Source organism: Eulemur rufifrons, chromosome 8 (genome assembly GCF_041146395.1).
Source record: "Eulemur rufifrons isolate Redbay chromosome 8, OSU_ERuf_1, whole genome shotgun sequence".
In the NCBI taxonomy this organism is placed as follows: Eukaryota; Metazoa; Chordata; class Mammalia; order Primates; family Lemuridae; genus Eulemur; species Eulemur rufifrons.
The window spans coordinates 100,358,548-100,379,034 of NC_090990.1; the positions used below are offsets into that span (position 1 = coordinate 100,358,548).

Below are 20,487 nucleotides of genomic sequence, written 5' to 3' on the forward strand. Positions count from 1 at the left end.
CATTCTTTTTTTTTTTCTTTTTTCCTAATGCCTTCTTGATTATAATGTGAGAGCTCCATTTTTCCTGCTTGCCCTCTCCCCTTTATTCACTAAATTAATTCCCTTAATTAAAATGTGAAATGTGTTTTCCTACAATTCCCAGCCTGAAAAGCCAGGGTACTGTTATCTTTTTAATTTTATATGGGCAGGGCTAAGGCAATAATATGTAACCTAAACATTTGTACCCCCCCCCATAATATTCTGAAATTAAAAAAAAAATACAATAGTTGGTCATCATGACATGAGCCTGTAGTCCCAGCTACTTGGGAGGCTAAGGCAAGAGGATCACTTGAGCCCAGGAATTTGAGGTTTGCAGTGAGCTGTGATTGTGCCACTGCACTCTAGCCTGGATGACAGAGTGAGACCCTGTCTCAAAAATATATAAATAAATAAAAATTTATATACCTACCCAGACCATCTAAGCCCTATGTACGTATTCCTTTCTCTCAATAGAGGCAAATGAAAATCTTAATTTGTCCAAATGAATAGATTGGTCTCCAGGGTGATTTTCATTTAACTCTAACAACGTGCTAAAGAAACATAATTCTATTTCTATAAACTATCCCTTCTTCTGTTGAATCTTACTCTCTCTCACCTTTTTTTTTCAGAGTAAAAAGTGATCATACCAAGAGTTTCCCTCAAACATATTCAACCCAGAAGGTCTAGTAAATATTTCATATGGGCCAGGCGTGGTGGCTCACGCCTATTATCCTAGCACTCTGGGAAGCCCAGGCAGAAGGATTGCTTGAGCTCAGGAATTTGAGGTTGCTGTGAGCTAGGATGATGCCACGGCCCTCTAGCCTGGGCCAGAGCGAGACTTTTGTCTCAAAAAAAAAAAAAAAATTTATATGAACAGAGCACATGGATAATTTCCTATAGTTTTAGTGATTGATACTGCTTTCTGGTATTTGCAGTTAGAGACTTAAGATTTTTCTTTTTTTCTTCTAGCTATACAAAAAGCCAGATGTCCCTCTATATAAAAAAATCCGTTCAAGTGAGTAACTTGGAAATTATTTTTTCTGCTTCAATATTATCAAAGTTATTCCTAGCCTGGCAATTGAAAAATTATCATGTTATGTTCACGAACTATTTTTTGCTATCTTCTCAAGATGTCTACGTTGATGTCAAACCCCTTTCTGGTTACGAGGCTACCACCTGTAATTGTAAGAAGCCAGATGATGACACCAGGAAGGGCTGTGTGGATGACTGTCTCAATAGGTACTGTACTAAACTGATTCCTCTAAACCATAGGCTTTAAGGTATATATACACAACACTACGAGGGAAAATTTAGCCTCTTTCATTTCCCCTCAAGAAATTGCACAAAGATATATAAAACCTAATGGATGGGCCAAATGGAGTAATAGAAAAAGAATGAGATTTTAGAGTCTTATATACCTGGGTTTAAATCCTGTTACTACTTATGAGACCTGAGGAAAGTTATTTAACCCCCTGATAAAAATAATACCTTACCTTCGTGGGAGGTTTGTGCAGATTATGAGAGACAGTATTCATAGAGAATATTCATAAAGTTTTGTTTTTTCAAAAGTGGGGTCTAGCTATGTTGCTCAGGCTAGACTCCTGGGCTCAAGCTGTCCTCGTGCCTAAACCTCCTGAGTAGCTGGGGTTACAGGTACCTGCCACTATGCCCAGATCATAAAGTATTAAGCACAGTCCTAGGCACCTTCTTAGCCCTCAGTATATGGTAGCCATAATGACAGAGTAGAGTGGACAATGGCAGTGAATGTGAAGAGGAAGGACATGATATATTTTAGAGGAAAACCGTGTTGATTGACCATCAGCATATGGGCGATATACACATGATGATTGAGTCAGTGATGCTAATGAGATGGTAATGTGGTTGTCAGAGGTAAAAAGTGTGGGTTCTAACTGAATTAGAAATAAAAATTATGATTTTGATTTAATTTAAAATGATATTGAGATTTCAGAATGGAAATCTAATAATAGAGACAAAGGAGTGGAGATAGAATTTGTTGGTTTTAGTAACATGCAAATTTATAGCCAAAAAAACCTAGTGAACTTCATATCAGTATTTCCTTTTCTGGATTGTTGTCCTGGCCAGAGACAACTACTTCTCTAGTCACCTGTTCTGTGGGCTGAGGGAATCAGTATTTTAATCCTTCCTGCTTTAGCATGCCAGTTGGGAGTTCTGCCTTACCTACATCACTATAAATTCATACCTTGTGTTGTACATACATACAGTTTCACAAAATGATAGCAGCTGGTGGTATAGATAGTGTTTTGTGTACTTATATTTTTTTATTCACAAATATTTGATTTAATTGATTTTATTTTGTGTTTTTTTTTAGAGGCAGGGTCTAGTTCAATCACACAGGCTAGACTACAGTGCCCATTCATAGCTCACTGCAGCCTTGAACTCTGGGTTCAAGCAATCCTTCCACCTTGGCCTCCCAGCATTTTGGGAAGCCAGGGCACAAATATTTTAAATATACACTTTTATGTATATTTGTTTCTGGTACAAATTTTTTAGATACGTACTTTTATAAATCATTGTGGCCCACAGGTCTAAATTTTTAAGATGTATGTCATTGTCCATCAGGTTGATATGCAAGTTTGCCATTCTGTTGGTCATAAAAAGAGAGAGAGAGACAGAGACAATTTGAACCCACATCTTTTTATCCAAAAGTCATATTCCTTCCACTATACTACACTGCTAATTATATAAGCTGTTAGTTTTTAAAAATTGAAATTTGGATATTGACCTTACATAACTACTTTGTTTATCTTACACCATTTTTTTTTTTTGTTAGTGTATCACATTCATTCTTCACATTGTGTTGTCTTTCTTCAAAAAAAAACCCTAAGTAAAAAAGAAAAACAGAACGAGCAGATGGCCAAGGTAGGAGGATCGCATGAGGGCAGGAGTTGGAGACCAGCCTAGGTAACATAGCAAGACCTCATCTCTACTGCAGATAGGAAAATTAACAGGGCATGGTGGCGCACGCCTGTAGTCCCAGCTTTTCGAGACACTGAGGCAGGGGGATCACTTGAGCTCAGGAGTTTGAGGTTACAGTTAGTTATGATGATGTCACTGCACTCTACCCAGGGCAACAGAATGAGACCCTGTTTCAAAAAAAAAAAAAAAAAGACAGGCTGAGCACGGTGGCTCACACCTGTAATCCTAGCACTCTGGGAGGCTGAGGCAGGCGGATCATTTGAGCTCAGGAGTTTGAGACCAGCCTGAGCAAGAGCGAGACCCCATCTCTACTAAAAAAATACAAAGAAATTAGGTGGACAACTAAAAATATATATAGAAAAAAGTTAGCCGGGCATGATGGTGCATGCCTATAGTCCCAGCTACTTGGGAGGCTGAGGCAGGAGGATTGCTTGATCCCAGGAGTTTGAGGTTGCTGTGAGCCAGCCTGACGCCATGGCACTCTAGCCCGAGCAACAGAGTGAGACTCTGTCTCAAAAAAAAAAAAAAAAAAGACAAAGAAAAACCCTCAGATACAGTGCTGCCAACATTTTGTCATGGGAAGATGATCACTGTATAGTCGTCCATCTAATGAATAATGTGATAATGAATGTAATAAATGCATAAATATCTAAGAAAAAGTAAAATATATTTATTTAATGCATGCCTACTTATATATTTAAAAGTAACCCATGTGAAGAGAGATTCAGTTAAATGGAGCTACCTAAAATATAAAGTGGCTTCATCTTTCCTGTCTTTGTATTCAAGATTCTATAAATATTTTAGGGATGGGGAGAAGTTAAAGGATCTATATGATCTGCTTTTGTGTCTATATAAGATACGTTTGTAGAGTTATACTCAACCGTGGCCCAAGAAATACTTGATTCAAGACTATTTTTAGGCCAGACTTGGTGGCTCACACCTGTAATCCAGCACTCTGGGAGGCCGAGGCGGGAGGATCACTCAGGGTCAGGAGTTCGAGACCAGCCTGAGCAAGAGCAAGACCCCATCTCCACTAAAAATAGAAAGAAATGATCTGGACAACTAAAAATATGTACAGAAAAAATTAGCCGGGTATGGTGACACATGCCTGTAGTCCCAGCTACTCGGGAGGCTGAGGCAGAAGAATTGCTTGAACCCCAGAGTTTGAGGTTGCTGTGAGCTAGGCTGACGTCACAGCACTCTAGCCTGGGCAACAGAGCGAGACTCTCAACAAAAAATAATAATAATTTTATAAAAAATAAATAAATAAAGTCTGTAAATGGCCATAAGTTGCTCAGAACAAGAGTGCAGTGTAATCAAATTGTTGATTCTTTTATGGGTTACAGTTCATTTATTCTTGGCACAGATAAATATGATAATGTTTACCCAGGATGCTGAGTAGACAATTAACATTCATTTACAAGAAGCATTAGGTGTTTTTAACCTGATTTGGAAATCCTGAATATTAATTTCTTATAAATATCATTTTAATCTTAGTGGTTTGGCTACTGCCATTAAAATAATTCATTTCTTATCTTCATTTTTAAAATTCATGTAAAATCAAAAACGGGTGTATTAAGGTATATGTTATGTAAATTGATGTACAATTATTTCTTTTCTTTGTAGAATGATCTTTGCTGAGTGTTCCCCCAACACTTGCCCCTGTGGTGAGCAGTGCTGTAACCAGAGGATACAGAGGCATGAATGGGTACAATGTCTAGAACGATTTCGAGCTGAAGAAAAAGGCTGGGGAATCAGAACCAAAGAACCCCTGAAAGCTGGGCAGTTCATTATTGAATACCTAGGGGAGGTTGTCAGCGAACAGGAGTTCAGGTACAGTGGTAACCGATGATACTCTAATGAAATGCAAAGCTACAGGATTACAATGGAGACTGAAAGTTTTGAAATTTACTTTCATCTTAATCATTAATTGGCTTCCTATCATTTCTTTCTTCTTCAGAAACAGGATGATTGAGCAGTATCACAATCACAGTGACCACTACTGTCTGAACCTGGATAGCGGGATGGTAATTGACAGTTACCGCATGGGAAATGAAGCCCGATTCATCAACCACAGCTGTGACCCAAATTGTGAAATGCAGAAATGGTAAGGAAACAGGTGAAGGTAAAGCCAAGAATTCAGCTGAAGAGAAGGCATTGAGGGCAGCAAGACATTGATCTTTCCACAGTATCAGTCAGCCTACACAAAGCAGCTCAGGCACTTACCCATTGTACCAGATCCTGCAGGCAGAGTAAGCTCCTGCCAGTTCTTTGTTTCATCCTAGCTACTCCCAGAAAAATATAATAATGATAATGATAATACCTAATATTTATTGCATGCTTACTATGCGCTAGGCACTGTGTTACATGTGTTACTACAGTTAATTCAGCCTATATTGCATACTTACTACTTGCCCGGTGGATTTCTCACAAGGAGAAATAAAATAAGTGAATTATGAGGCCCCTTTCCTCAAATAAATTACAATCTAATTGAGAAGGAAAAAAATGATATCTAAAAAATAATTTTAAAAATATAATATAGTATGAACTTTTAAGTTTTTTTAATTGAAGTATAAGTCACATACAGAGAAATAGATAGATCTTAAGTGAGTATTTCTATCAATTTTTACAAATGTATATACCCATGAAACCCACACCCATATGAAAATATAGGACATTTCTGTCATTTCACAAAGCTCCCTTCAGCCTCTTCATAGTTGATCACGCCACCCCCCAATGCAAACACTGATCTAATTTCTGTTGCAACAGGTTAGTTTTGCCTATTCTGGAACTTCATATAAATGTCCTCTTTTATGTCTGCCTTCTTACATTTAGCATGTTTTTGCAGTTGATCCATGTTGTTGAGCGTATCAGTGGTTTGTTGCTTTTTATTGTGAAGTAATAATCCTTTATGTGAATTCACCACAGTTTGTCTATCAATTATCCTAAACAGTTTTGTATTTGAAAAGTTAGATGAAATGAACAAATTCTTTTAAAAACGCACCTTACCAAAAATGACACAAGATAGAAAATCTGCACATCTATCAAAAAAAAATGAAAATATAATTAAAAGAATCTCAAGGCCCAGATACCTTCACTGATAATTCTTCCACATGCTTAAAGAAAAAATAATACCAATACTACCAATATAAATTCTTCCACTTCATAAGGCTAGCATAACCTTCTTCTAAAACCTAACCAGGATGTTAAAAGAAAGAAAAGATATATTTTTTCAATGTGTCCCATGAAATAGATGCAAAAATCCTAAATAAAATATCAACAAATCTACCAATATATATGATTATGACCCTGTGGGTATTATTCCAGGAAACAAAAATTAGTTGGTTTAACATTCAAAATTAATGTAATTTACCCCTTTAACAGAATAAAGGCAAAAAATCATATGTCATCTCCACAGAGGCAAAAAAAGCATTTGACAAAATTCAATATTCATTCATATGAAAACTCAGCAAACTGGGAATAAAAGTGAACTAACTTAATGTGTTCAAGAGAATCTATTAAAAAAAACTATAGCTACCATCATACCTAGATAAGGATGTCCACTATCACTCTTATCCTACATTGTACTGAAGATCCTAACCAGTACAATAATAAAAGAAAGAAAAGTAGGAAGATTCGAAATGAAAAAAATTCAACTGTCATTATTTGGAGATGACATGATTATATATATACATGGAAATTTTAAAATGTCCATATTACTATAAATAAATGAATTTAACAAGATTGATGGAAACTGTATATTCAGGCAGGCATGGTGGCTCACACCTGTAATCCCAGCACTTAGGGAGGCTTAGATATGAGGATCACTTGAGCCCAAGATTTCAAAACCAGCCTGGGCAATAGCTAGATCCCATCTCTACAAAAGATAAAAAAAAATTAGCCAGGTGTGGTGCCATGTGTCTATATTCCCAGCTATTCAGGAGGCTGAGGCAGGAGGATCACTTGAGCCCAGAAGTTTGAGGTTGCCATGAGCTCTGATGATGCCACTATACTCTAGGGGGAAAAAAATAACATTTTGATTCCATTTCAATATATTAGCAACAGCCAAGTAGAAAGTGATATTTAAGAGACAGTACTGTTTACAATATCTTCATAAAAGACTACTACCAAGGAATAAAGTTAATGAAAGTTTGTAGGACCTCTGTACTGCAAACCAGTAAACATTATTGGGAAAAATTAAAGATGACCTAAGTTAATGGAGAGCTATGCCATGTTCAAGGCTTCTTTCTTTTTTTTTTTTTTTTTTGAAATAGAGTCTCACTCTATTGCCCAGGCTAGAGTGCCGTGGCATCAGCCTAGCTCACAGCAACCTCAAACTCCTGGGTTCAAGGGATCCTCCTGCCGCAGCCTCCCGGGTAGCTAGGACTACAGGCATGCACCACCATGCCTGGCTAATTTTTTCTATTTTTAGTTGTTTGGCTAATTTCTTTCTATTTTTAGTAGAGGCAGGGTCTCGCTCTTGCTCAGGCTGGTCTCGAACTCCTGAGCTCAAGTAATCCTCCCGCCTCCGCCTCCCAGAGCACTAGGATTACAGGCATGAGCCACCGTGCCTGGCCAAGGCATATTTCATCTCGGTATTTTTAAGATGTCAATTGTTACCAAGTCGATCTATAAATTCAAATCTAATCCAAACCCAGTTTTTATGGAAATTGACATGCTGATTCCTACATTGTATATAAATCATATATGATTTCCTATTTGAGCGTGTAAAAGACCCTGAAAAGCCAAGGTAATCTTACAGAACAAAATTTAAGGACTTACACTACCAAATTTCTAGACTTTAAGGTACATTAATTAAAACAGTGGGAATTACTTGGGGTAGATTCATAGATGAATAAATAAAGTCCAGGCAAAGATCCCTAAATGTGCTGTCACCTGATTTATGACAAAGCCTCCACTATAACACAGTAGAATAAGGATGGATTTTTAAAAAGCGATGCTGAGTCAGTTGGCTCCTATCTTAGTCTACATACAAAAATGCATCATAGACCTAAATATCACAGTTGAAACTATCAAGTTTCTAGAAGGAAACTTGGGATAATATTTTCTTTTGAGTTGGGATAGGTTAAGATATCTTAAATAGGACATAAATAGCATTGACCATAAAATTTTAAATTTAATACAATTAAGTATTTCTGCTCATCAAAAGATACCATTTAGAGAGTATAAGACAAGCCATACACTGGAAAGAATAATTTGTGATGTTTTATTCGACAGAGGATTAATTTTTATTTAGAATCTACAAAACAGTAAGAAAGACACTCAAATTTTTTAAATAGGTAAAAGAATAGGTACTTGAAAAAGAATATGAGCCAGGCGAGGTGGTTCGTGCCTGTAATCCTAGCACTCTGGTAGGCTGAGGCAGGAGGATCACTTGAGGTCACGAATCTAAGACCGGTCTGAGCAAGACCCTGTCTCTATTAAAAATAGGGGGGAAAAATTAGCCTCTACTAAAAATTAAAAAAAAATTAGCCGGGCATGGTGATGTGCACCTGTAGTCCAAGGTACTTGGGAGTCTGAGACAGGAAGATTGTTTGAACCCAGGAATTTGAGGTTGCCGTGAGCTAAGCTGACACCATGGCACTTTAGCCTGGGTGACAGAATGAGACTCTGTCTTAAAAGAAAAAAAAAAAGAAGGCCAGGCATGGTGGTTCACATCTGCAATCCTAGCACTCTGGCCAAGGCTGGAGGATCACTTGAGGTCAGGAGTTCGAGACTAGCCGGAGCAACAGCAAAACCCCCATCTCTACTAAAAATAGAAAAGTTATCCAAGTGTGGTGGCTGGCACATGGCTGTAGTCCCAGCTACTGGGGAGGCTAAGGCAGGAGGATCACTTGAGCCCAGGAGTTTGAGGTTGCTGCAAGCTAGGATGACGTCACGGCACTCTAGCCCATGCAACAGAATGAGACTCTGTCTCAAAAAAAAAAATATGAAAGTGATCAATAAGCATACAAAAGTGCTTATCATGAAACACAGTATTAAGAGAAATATTAAACAAAATGAAAAACTACTACATGCCCTTCAAATGTCTAACATTAAGGACTGACAATGCAACGGATTGGCAAGGCTGTAGAGCAGCGTAAATGTTCTTAGATTGCTGGTAGAACTGTTGATTAGTATAACCACTTTCAAAAAATGTTCAGCAGTAACTACCAAACTAAACATATTCAGTAACCCAGCCAATCACATTCCTAAGTATGTCCCCAACAGAAATGGCTGTTTATGTTCAAAAACCATATACAAGAATGTCAACATTATTTCTGAAGAGTCTAGGAAAAATATAAGATTAAAAATAAATAAATAAAAAAAAGTCAACAGAAGGTGTTTTTTTTTTTTTTAATAACTAACAACTGCAACCAACCCAAATGTTTATCAACAGTAGAATAGATATATGAAGTGTGGCATATTCATATACTGGAATACTGCACAGCAATATAAAGGTATAAATTGATACATGCAATGCAATGTGACATTGAGTAAAAGAAACTGGGCATAAAAATACATATACTATAGAGTACAATCTGTATGATTCCATTTATTTGAAGTTCAAAACATGCAAAACCGATCTATGATAACAGGTCAGAATAGCAGCATTTCTTTGTAGAGAGGGTACTGACTCAAAGACAGAAACTTTCTGGGAGGTTATACAGGCTCATAGATAAATAAAAATACAGCAAGCTATACACTTGATTTGAGGTTCTACTCCATGTTAGTTATACCAAAAAAAATTCTGCTAATACAAGACAGTATGTAATCAGATTTTAAATGTTACAGTGTACCAGCCTGAGCAAGAGCAAGACCCCGTCTCTACTAAAAATAGAAAGAAATTATATGGACAACTAAAAATATACATAGAAAAATTAGCCGGGCATAGTGGCGCATGCCTGTAGTCCCAGCTACTCGGGAGGCTGAGGCAGTAGGATCGCTTAAGCCGAGGAGTCTGAGGTTGCTGTGAGCTAAGCTGACGCCATGGCACTCACTCTAGCCTGGGCAACAAAGTGAGACTCTGTCTCAAAAAAATAAATAAAAATAAATGTTACAGTGTAGACCAGGAGTCACAAACTTTTGGGGAATAACTGTGCACCAGTAAAACTTTATTTACAAAGACCTAGGGTGGGGTATGGCCTGTGGGCCATAGTTTGCTGGGTGCAGTGGCTCACACCTGTAATCTTAGCATTTTGGGAGGCCAAGGCAGGAGGATCGCTTGAGTCCAAGAGTTAGAGATTACTGTGAACTATGATCATGCCACTGCACTCCAACCTGGGTGACAGAGTACTCGATTGTTTTGAAAACCCAAAATAATGACTGGGTGCAGTGGCTCACTCTTGTAATCCCAGCATGTTGGGAAACAAGAGGATTGCTTGCGGCCAGGAGTACCAGACAGCCTGGGCAACATAATCTGGCCCTGTCTGTGTAGAAAACAAACAAACAAACAAAAAAATGGAGATCATAATACCTATTTCATAGGGTTGTTTTAAGAATTAATTAGAAAACCTGTGATTGGTATGGCATAGTTAGTTAAGATTTTGAAGCCAGACAGATTTGATTTGAAATGTGATTCCCCAAGTTATTAGCTGTATGATTTTGGGCAAGTTACCCTCTTGGTGCCTCAGTTTGCTCATTTCTACTTTGAGGGTTATAATATTGTCTAATAGTACTTATTTTTATACAGTTGTTGGATTAAATAAGGTAAAATGTTACAATTAATATAACAAGCATCCAGGGTTAGCTATAATAACTATTATTATATAAAACATCTAGAACACCACATAATCATTAATTTACATATAATAGAACAAGAGAAGCACTCAGGTGATGGAGATCAGAACTGGAAGATTTTTATAGGTAAGCCATAGGAAATAATTTTAACTTATTTAATAAGCAGGCTAAAGCCATATTTTAGAGGAACTTTGAATACCAGGTAGGATAAGAACAGAACTAATTGACAATGTAAAACATGTTTTCAAGGAAACTGATTTAGGACTATTAGTCTAGCAATATTATCCAGGCTGGATAGAATAGAAGAGAGATTAAAAGGGGAGAGATTCTTAGCCAGGCATGGTGGCTCACTCCTATAATCCTAGCCCTCCAGGAGGCTGAGGCAGGAGGATCACTTGGGGTCAGGAGTTTGAGACCATCCTGAGCAAGAGCGAGACCCCATCTCTAAAGGGAAAAAAAAAAAAATGGAGAGATTGGCCAGGAAACTATTGTAGAAACATAAAAATCCAGAAGTAGAATTTTTTTTGTCAGAATAAAGGAGAAATAACAAATGCAGAAAAGTATTTTTTAGATAAAAATCATTAGGTACAGATGGGGTTAAGATTTAAAAAATACCATTACAACTCCTGAGTTATTGGATACAGAAGGAAAGGCAAGTTTGAAATCAGTGAGTCTACCAGTTTTTCTAGTTTTCAGGCATGGTGTTAAGATTCCCAGTAAAGCAGAGCACTTTGCCTCATGCCTGTCATCCTTGCACTTTGGGAGGCCGAGGCAAGAGGATCACTTGAGGCCAGATGTTTGAGCCCAGCCTGAGCAAGAGTGAGACATCATCTCTAGAAAAAAATTCAACAATTAGCCAGGCATGGTGGCATGTGCCTGTAGTCCCAGCTACTCAGGAGGCTGAGGCAGGAGAATTGCTTGAGCCCAGAAGATTGAGGTTGCAGTGAGCTATGAGACCTTGTCCCCCAAAAAAGAATCCCAGCCTTTAACTCTGTTCTTTTCTCTCTTTATAGGTCTGTTAATGGAGTATACCGGATTGGACTGTATGCTCTTAAGGATATGCCAGCTGGGACTGAACTCACTTATGATTACAACTTTCATTCCTTCAATGTTGAAAAACAGGTAAGAATAATAAATCCAAGAGAGAGGTTGAAGTTTATCACCTAAAAGGCTATATAGGCTGGGCATGGTGCCTCAAGGCCTATAATCCTAGCATTTTGGGAGGCCAAGGAGGGAGGATTGCTTGAGGCCCAGAGTTCAAGACCAGCCTGAGCAACAGCAAGACCCCATCTCTACAAAAAATAAAAAAACAAAAGTTAGCCAAGTGTGGTGGTGTGCACCCATAGATCCAGCTACATAGTAGCCTGAGGCAGGAGAATCGCTTGAGCCTAGGAGTTTGAGGTGGCAGTAACTGTGATCATGCCACTGCACTCTAGCCCAGGTGACAGAGCAAGACCCTATCTCTCAAAAAAAATGCTATATTACATGGACCTTCAGTAAGCATGATTGACTTGGAGCCATTAAGAAATACACAGGGCCGGGCGCGGTGGCTCATGCCTGTAATCCTAGCACTCTGGGAGGCCAAGGTGGGTGGATCGCTCAAGGTCAGGAGTTCGAGAGCAGCCTGAGCAAGAGCGAGACCCCATCTCTACTAAAAATAGAAAGAAATTATATGGACAGCTAAAAATATATATAGAAAAATTAGCCAGGCATGGTGGTGCATGCCTGTAATCCCAGTTACTCAGGAGGCTAAGGCAGGAGGATTGCTTGAGCCCAGGAGTTTGAGGTTGCTGTGAGCTAGGCTGACGCCATGACACTCTAGCCCGGGCAACAGAGCGAGACTCTGTCTCAAAAAAAAAAAAAAAAAAAAAGAAGTACACGGGTAGCCAGGCAAGGTGGGGCAGGACTATAGTCCCAGCTAGTTTTGAGCTATAGAGTTCAAAGCCAGCCTAGGCAACATAGTGAAACCCTGTCTTTAAGAATAAAGAAAAAATTGTTTTTAATTAAAAAAAATAAAAAGTACATGAGAGAAGACAGTTTTTCACTCTTTGCTGCATCTGGGATACATAGGTCTCAGTTATTATTTCAGAACTCTGAAAAAAGAGATTGCCCTATCATTTTTGGTCTCCAGTGAATTCTTCTTTTTCTCTTTTTCTTTTTTTTTTTTTTTTTTTTTGAGACAGAGTCTCACTTTGTTGCCCAGGCTAGAGTGAGTGCCATGGCGTCAGCCTAGCTCACAGCAACCTCAAACTCCTGGGCTCAAGCGATCCTCCTGCCTCAGCCTCCCGAGTAGCTGGGACTACAGGCATGCGCCACTATGCCCGGCTAATTTTTCTATATATATTTTTAGTTGTCCATATAATTTCTTTCTATTTTTAGTAGAGACGGGGTCTCGCTCTTGCTCAGGCTGGTCTCGAACTTCTGACCTTGAGCGATCCACCCGCCTCGGCCTCCCAGAGTGCTAGGATTACAGGCGTGAGCTACCGCGCCCGGACTCCAGTGAATTCTTAACTTTTATGAGGGAGAAATTTTCCTAAAGTTTAATCTTTCCTTTCTACTCCAGTGAAAAACCATTTCTATTTATTATGCTCTCAATCAGTTATTTTCCTCTATATGCAGATTTCTCGGTTCATACTTATGCTGTGTGTCCAAATGCTCAGGTATCCTTTTCAAACTTGCAAAGGAGACTATGGACTAAAAAAATTTTCTTTCCCTTCAAAGCAACTTTGTAAGTGTGGCTTTGAGAAATGTCGAGGAATCATCGGAGGCAAGAGTCAGCGCATGAATGGACTCTCCAGCAGCAAAAACAGCCAGCCAGTGGCCACACATAAAAAGTCTGGACGGTCAAAAGAGAAGAGAAAGTCTAAGCACAAGCTGAAGAAAAGGGTGAATAATGATCTAATGGTTTTCCCCGAAAGCTGCTCATGAAAGGCTTAGAGGCAATTACTAGAATAAGGGAATTAACCCAAGGGTGACATCTTTAGAGTGGTTTTAATGTTCTTAAAGATGATTTCTGATTGCAATCTTTTTTTTTTTTTTCTGTAATCTGATCCATGTTTTTCAGAGAGGCCATCTCTCTGAGGAGCCCAGTGAAAACATCAATGCCCCAACAAGATTGACACCCCAATTACAGATGAAGCCAATGTCCAATCGAGAGAGGTAAAAGAGAGATTTTGTTACCTGAGTTCCTTTCAAATTATGTGGTTTGCTTGTTAGTTTAAAAGAATTGTGAAACTTCTATATGGTTGATCCATTTTCTTTTTTATAAGAGGTCTTAAGCAAAGGGTTGAGGGGACTTGGGAACTTGTAAGAGGGAAACTATGTCTTTATCTTCCCTAATTTCTTTTTTTTTTATCATTACAAATCAAAAGGCTTTATTTCTTATATAAACCAACACTTAAAAAAATAGTTGGCCGGTCACAGTGGCTCACGCCTGTAATCCTAGCACTCTGGGAGGCCAAGGTGGGAGGATAGCTCAGGGTCAGGAGTTCGAGAGCACCCTGAGCAAGAGCGAGACCCCATCTCTACTAAAAATAGAAAGAAATGATCTGGACAGCTAAAAATATATATAGAAAAATAATTAGCCGGGCATGGTGGCACATGCCTGTAGTCCCAGCTACTTGGGAGGCTGAGGCAGAAGGATTGCTTAAGCTCAGGAGTTTGAGATTACTGTGAACTTGATGCCACAGCACTCTAGCCTGGGCAACAGAGCGACACTCTTGTCTCAAAAAAGAAAAAAATATATAATAATAAATAACAAGCAAGGCCGGCCGTGGTGGCTCACGCCTGTAATCCTAGCATTTGGGAGGCCCAGGCGGGTGGATCGCTCAAGGTCAGGAGTTCGAGACCAGCCTGAGCAAGAGCGAGACCCCCGTCTCTACTAAAAATAGAAAGAAATTATATGGCCAACTAAAAATCTATATAGAAAAAATTAGCCGGGCATAGTGGCGCATGCCTGTAGTCCCAGCTACTCGGGAGGCTGAGACAGGAGGATTGCTTAAGCCCAGGAGTTTGAGGTTGCTGTGAGCTAGGATGATGCCACGGCACTCACTCTAGCCCGGGCAACAAAGCGAGACTCTGTCTCAAAAAATAAATAAATACGGCTGGGCGTGGTGGCTCACACCTGTAATCCTAGCACTCTGGGAGGCCGAGGCGGGTGGATCGCTGGAGGTCAGGAGTTCGAGACTAGCCTGAGCAAGAGCGAGACCCCGTCTCTACTAAAAATAGAAAGAAATTATATGGACAACTAAAAATATATATAGAAAAAATGAGCCGGGCATGGTGGCGCATGCCTGTAGTCCCAGCTACTCGGGAGGCTGAGGCAGAAGGATTGCTTGAGCCCAGGAGTTTGAGGTTGCTGTGAGCTAGGCTGACGCCATGGCACTCACTCTAGCCCGGGCAACAGAGCAAGACTCTGTCTCAAAAAAATAAGGCCGGGCGCGGTGGCTCACGCCTGTAATCCTAGCACTCTGGGAGGCCGAGGCGGGTGGATTGCTCAAGGTCAGGAGTTCGAGACCAGCCTGAGCGAGACCCCGTCTCTACTAAAAATAGAAAGACATTATATGGACACCTAAAAATCTATATAGAAAAAATTAGCCGGGCATAGTGGCGCATGCCTGTAGTCCCAGCTACTCGGGAGGCTGAGGCAGTAGGATCGCTTAAGCACAGGAGTTTGAGGTTGCTGTGAGCTTAGCTGACGCCACGGCACTCACTCTAGCCTGGGCAACAAAGTGAGACTCTGTCTCAACAAAAAAAAAAAAAATAAATAAATAAATAAATAAATAAATAACAAGCAAACCAGTTGGTCTTAGCCACACCTCCCATTGAGGTCCAGGCCAGGAGCTGTGGCTATCTTCCCTAATTTCTAATTGAAATTTAGCATTTCCTTCAAATATGACTGTAGGCAAAATGTATATGTGTGTGTGTTTAGAGAGAGAGAAATAACAGTTTCCATGATTGTCACCAATACTCACAGGTATTTTCATATCACATAACAGGTATTGTTATATATGTACTATTGTGGAAATCAAATAATGGAATCATCAAAATGGTCAAGATACAGATAACTTATTTAAGGTTAGGGATCCACATGGAGGCACCTAATATAGTTTGCCCATCTTATTTCTCTTTGCCTTTATCTACCTGTCCAGTTTTCCTTGTTGTAGCTGATCCTAAGCCCATACTTCATCTTGGCAGCTGCCTTTAGAATGTGTACAAATGCCCCATAAATCTCTGCCCTCTGGTCAGGCTGCTTTGCTTGCCAATTTTTTTTTTTTTTTTTTTGAGACAGAGTCTTGTTCTGTCGCCCTGGGTAAAGTACAGTGGTGCCATCATAGCTCACTGCTACTTCCAACCCCTAGGCTCAAGTGATCCTCCTGCCTTCAGCCTCCTGAGGTAGCTGGTACTATGGGTGCAAGCCACCATGCCTGGGTAATTTTTTTATTTTTAGTAGAGATAGGGTCTCACCCTTGCTCAGGTTGGTCTCGAACTCCTGAGCTCAAGCAGTCCTCCCGCCTCAAACTCCCAGAGTACTGGGATTACAGGTGTGAGCCACCATACCCAGCCTTGCCAAAATTTTTGTAGCCTTTAATTGTTGTTTGCCAGCTGTTTATAAATAATATAAGGAAATGTTTTATGTTATGTGAAGAAAATCAAGATACAAAATTGAGTAATGTTTTGCCCATATAATCCTCTTTAATATAGCCCAATTCACTGATAATTATTCACTTATATCATCTAACAGTGGCTTATATGGAATAGACATGTGATAAATGCTTATTGAATCAATGAATAAAAGAACTTTTTTCTTCCCTCCTTGTAGGAACTTTGTATTAAAGCATCATGTGTTCTTAGTCCGAAACTGGGAAAAGATTCGTCAAAAACAGGAGGAAGTAAAGCACACAAATGATAATATTCATTCCGCATCATTATATACCCGCTGGAATGGCATCTGCAGAGATGATGGGAATATCAAGTCTGGTAATGCATGGGAAACATTTTTTTTAATTTCATAAGATGTCCCAAAAGTGATTATTTTAGTTACTTTTAAGCAAATAATTTATTCAAAGGTTCTGGACCAAAAAAGTTAGGATCCAAACATTTAAGAATCAATCGGTAATAACCTCTCCATCCCAGTTCTTAAACTTTCTTATCTCTACCCTAGGGAACAGGAAGGAACCCACTTTTTCCAGCCTCGCATACATCACCTATAGTCTGCAACAGTCATTATATATGAGATAGATATTGGGCCCTCTGTGTTCCTTCCTACTTGGAAAATAACTTGCAGACAGAGTAAAGAGTGATGCCAAATGCAGTATGGGAGGGAAATGTCACGGTTGTCAATTTAAAGACATTTTTCCTCACATTTGGATCAGCACTGTATGCACAAACCATCAGTTTTCCTTTTTCTTTTTTTTTTTCCTTTTTCCTAACCACTAGACTACGTGGGAGAGTTTCCCTTTTTCTAACCTTCATGAGTGAATAGCGTAATAGCATTCCTGAGTTCAGATAGTATCCAGAACAGATTGAAAATAGAGGAACTAGCATGTCCAAGCATCCTTTGTAACGGAAAACAAAATGTTCAAAAGATTATGCTCTTCTTTTATTCTTCTCTTCTTCTCCTCAAAAGGTAAAAGCATTCTGCATGATATTTGAGGGAATAAACTGAGTGCTAATAAGATAGATTGAAAAATTTGCCCAGAATCTCATATATCCTTTCAGTGATTTGATTGGCATAAATTCTTTGAACTTACATCCCAACTAGTTCAAATCTTCAATAATAATCATATACTAGGTACTTATATATCCAGCACTGAGCTAAACACATTAAAAGCATTATCTCATTTAATATGCCTAATGTCCTCATGAAGGAAGTACTACCACTATTTCCTTTTTATTTTTGAGAAGGTAAGACATGGGTTTAATAACTTGCTCAAGACCACACTGCTAAGTAGTGAAACCAGAATTCAAATGCAGACAGGCTCATTTTAAAGCCTAGACCTACAGCTACCACATTATATTGCATTTGGCCACTAAGCTAAGGTCTCTCTCGCCCATTTATGTCTCTAGTAAACTCCAGTGTTTCTTGATTTTTCTTTACAGAAAAGAGAAGAAACTCTGTGCCCTCTAATCTACTTAATCACCTCAAGGAAAATAGAGCAAATGACAGGAATCCATCAGGAAAGAGGAGAAGCCATTCTTTCTCCTCATTTGCTGAAACTGACTTTCACTCTTGTCCTTCCAGATGTCTTCATGACCCAGTTCTCTGCCCTGCAGACAGCTCGATCTGTTCGAACAAGACGGTTGGCAGCTGCAGAGGAAAATATTGAAGTGGCTCGAGCAGCCCGCCTAGCCCAGATCTTTAAAGAGATCTGTGATGGTATCATCTCTTATAAAGGTGACCATATCTACCCCCAAATTCATTTTTCTTACCTTTTTTCCCCAGTCATATCGCTTACCCTCACATGATATCCAAGACTAGGAACAAGTGACATTTTAGGATTAGGACTTATTCTACCGTTCTTTGGAAAGTATAGAATTACAGGACTCGTTATAGTCTTCAGGAATTGTTTTTAAATCCCAAGATTCTACTTGTCAATTTTTTGTGTTTTTTATACTTTGCCGTAGTTACGTACTATATTTAGAGATCACATTTTTTAGCTATATGATAGCTAGTCTCTGTCTGCATCTATAGAATGCAGATTTCTGTCTTGATGTGATTTCCCTGAATGAGAGACAGTGAATTAACAATTTAATAAAGAAGTAAGGCTAGGCACAACGGTTCACACCTGTAATCCTAGCACTTTGGGAGGCTGAGGTGGGAGGATTACTTGAGATTAGGAGTTTGAGACAGCCTGAGCAAAAAAAATAGAAAAATTGTCCAACTGTGGTGGCATGTACCTATAGTCCAGCTACTTGGGAGCTGAGGCAGGAGGATTGCTTGAGCCCAGGAGTTTGAGGTTATGGTGAGATAGATAGATTGATAGATAGATAGTATTATTACTGTATTATATGAAGTACTGTTCTTAACCTTTTTTAATTAACAGATATCTTTGAGAATCTAATAAAAACATTGACCCTTTCCCCAGAAAAATACATATTCATAATTTTACATGCATTTCAGAGGGTTCACAGGCCTTAACAACCTGTACATTAAGAAAAAGAAGACCAGGTATGGTGGCTCATGCCTATAATCCCAGCATTTTGGGAGGCCAAGGCAGGAGGATCACTTTAGGCCAGGAGTTTGAGATTAGCCTGAACAACATAGTGAGACCTCATCTCTACACAAAATTTTTTTTTAATTAGCTAGGTATGGAGGCATGGACTTGTAGTCCTAGTTTGTTGGGAGACTAAGGCAGGAAGATCACTTGAGCCCAGGAGTTAGAGATTGCAGTGAGCTGTGATCACACCACTGCACTCCAGTCTGGGCAACAGAGCAAGACCGTGTTTCACCAAATAAAGAAAGAAAAAGAGGCTGCACTGGCTCAAGCCTATAATTTTTTTTTCTCAGAGAAAAAAAAAAAGAACATAAATTTTTAAAGAAAATTACCATTTACTTTAAAAGAGTTTTTGTGCAGACAGCTTTATACCACTCCTTTCCTCTTCTAAGACATATTTTCTGTATGTGTGTTGGGGATAGGAGTGGGGAAGGAGAGAATTTTTAATTTGGCATAGGTAGTTTCATAATGCAAGTGACTTTTTCTGACCAGGAAATTTGGGAATATTAAAATGAGATTTTGACAAGTTATTGCAACTTTGGCCATCCGCTTTGACTTACTTGTTTCTCTTCCTTCCCTTCTCTAAATTCGGAGGGATTTGGTTCTTTCTTTTTTTTGCTTTCTATGTCTACTGTTTATCTTTAGTATTATAGTGGATTTTTGCAGTTTTATTAACCTAAGGATATAGAAAGGAAAGTAAAAACCAAACTGCCCTAAGATGTAAAGTTTTGTGGCACCTATTCCATTTACATTCCCAAAAGATCACACATTCTCAAGCAGCCTCATGTGATCTAACGTGAAATTGCAATAGATATATCTACCATGTTATGGCATTCTGAGCATGAAACAACAGGCTTTTTATTCTCTCTCTAGTGAAATTGCCAGAAAGTATGTATAGTAGCAAATTAGAAGTAGTCTCTCAGCATGAATTCTATTTTCATAATACAGAGTAACTGTTACAGGAAAATGAATTCCAGAAAATAATCACAGTACAGTACTAAATTATTAATTATCTGGAATTTAATTGAATCCAGTCCAACAGAATAACATTAATTAAGTACAATTAACAAGAACTAGAAAACATATTTTAGATAAGGTGATCCTTTTTGCTGTAATAAGATTTGTTGAGCAGTAATCTATCCTAAGCAGTCTAGCTACCTCAGTAAGTTCCCATCTCTCATTCTTCGTAGGAATGTCTTCTAATTACCCAACTAGTATTGTCCTACATTTCAAGCATATATACTATATCTAGGCAATCTTGAAAGTATTGTTTGATCTCTGCCTTTAACTACATTTCTGAAAAAGTGGATTTTTCACAGACCTCAAAAAAACTTGGATTTTTTTTTTTCCCTTTAATTTGAGGAATTCTCCTTTTTCAGTTAGGAGATAATGCTTGCCTCCCTTGTATCTTGGAGTCTTTCTACTAAACTTTGCATTCTTTTGCAGATTCTTCCCGACAAGCACTGGCAGCTCCACTTTTGAACCTCCCCCCAAAGAAAAAGTAGGTTCACATTTGCAGGAATCATCTGAGTTTTAGAAAAATATGAAGTATGCC

At 38.8% G+C, this 20,487-nt stretch overlaps 1 protein-coding gene across 2 annotated transcripts in view; it reads left to right on the forward strand.

The window, feature by feature from the left end:
* The window catches only part of ASH1L (ASH1 like histone lysine methyltransferase), a 189,274-nt gene that overhangs the window by 154,694 nt on the left and 14,093 nt on the right, over positions 1 to 20,487 (forward strand). For both annotated transcript variants that reach the window (XM_069480458.1, XM_069480459.1), the window contains exons 9-18: positions 988 to 1,033; positions 1,149 to 1,257; positions 4,603 to 4,809; positions 4,937 to 5,083; positions 11,730 to 11,838; positions 13,438 to 13,602; positions 13,781 to 13,875; positions 16,538 to 16,695; positions 17,960 to 18,112; positions 20,379 to 20,433. In XM_069480458.1, the coding sequence (XP_069336559.1) occupies positions 988 to 1,033; positions 1,149 to 1,257; positions 4,603 to 4,809; positions 4,937 to 5,083; positions 11,730 to 11,838; positions 13,438 to 13,602; positions 13,781 to 13,875; positions 16,538 to 16,695; positions 17,960 to 18,112; positions 20,379 to 20,433 (1,244 nt within the window). The remainder of the gene's footprint in view (positions 1 to 987; positions 1,034 to 1,148; positions 1,258 to 4,602; positions 4,810 to 4,936; positions 5,084 to 11,729; positions 11,839 to 13,437; positions 13,603 to 13,780; positions 13,876 to 16,537; positions 16,696 to 17,959; positions 18,113 to 20,378; positions 20,434 to 20,487) is intronic.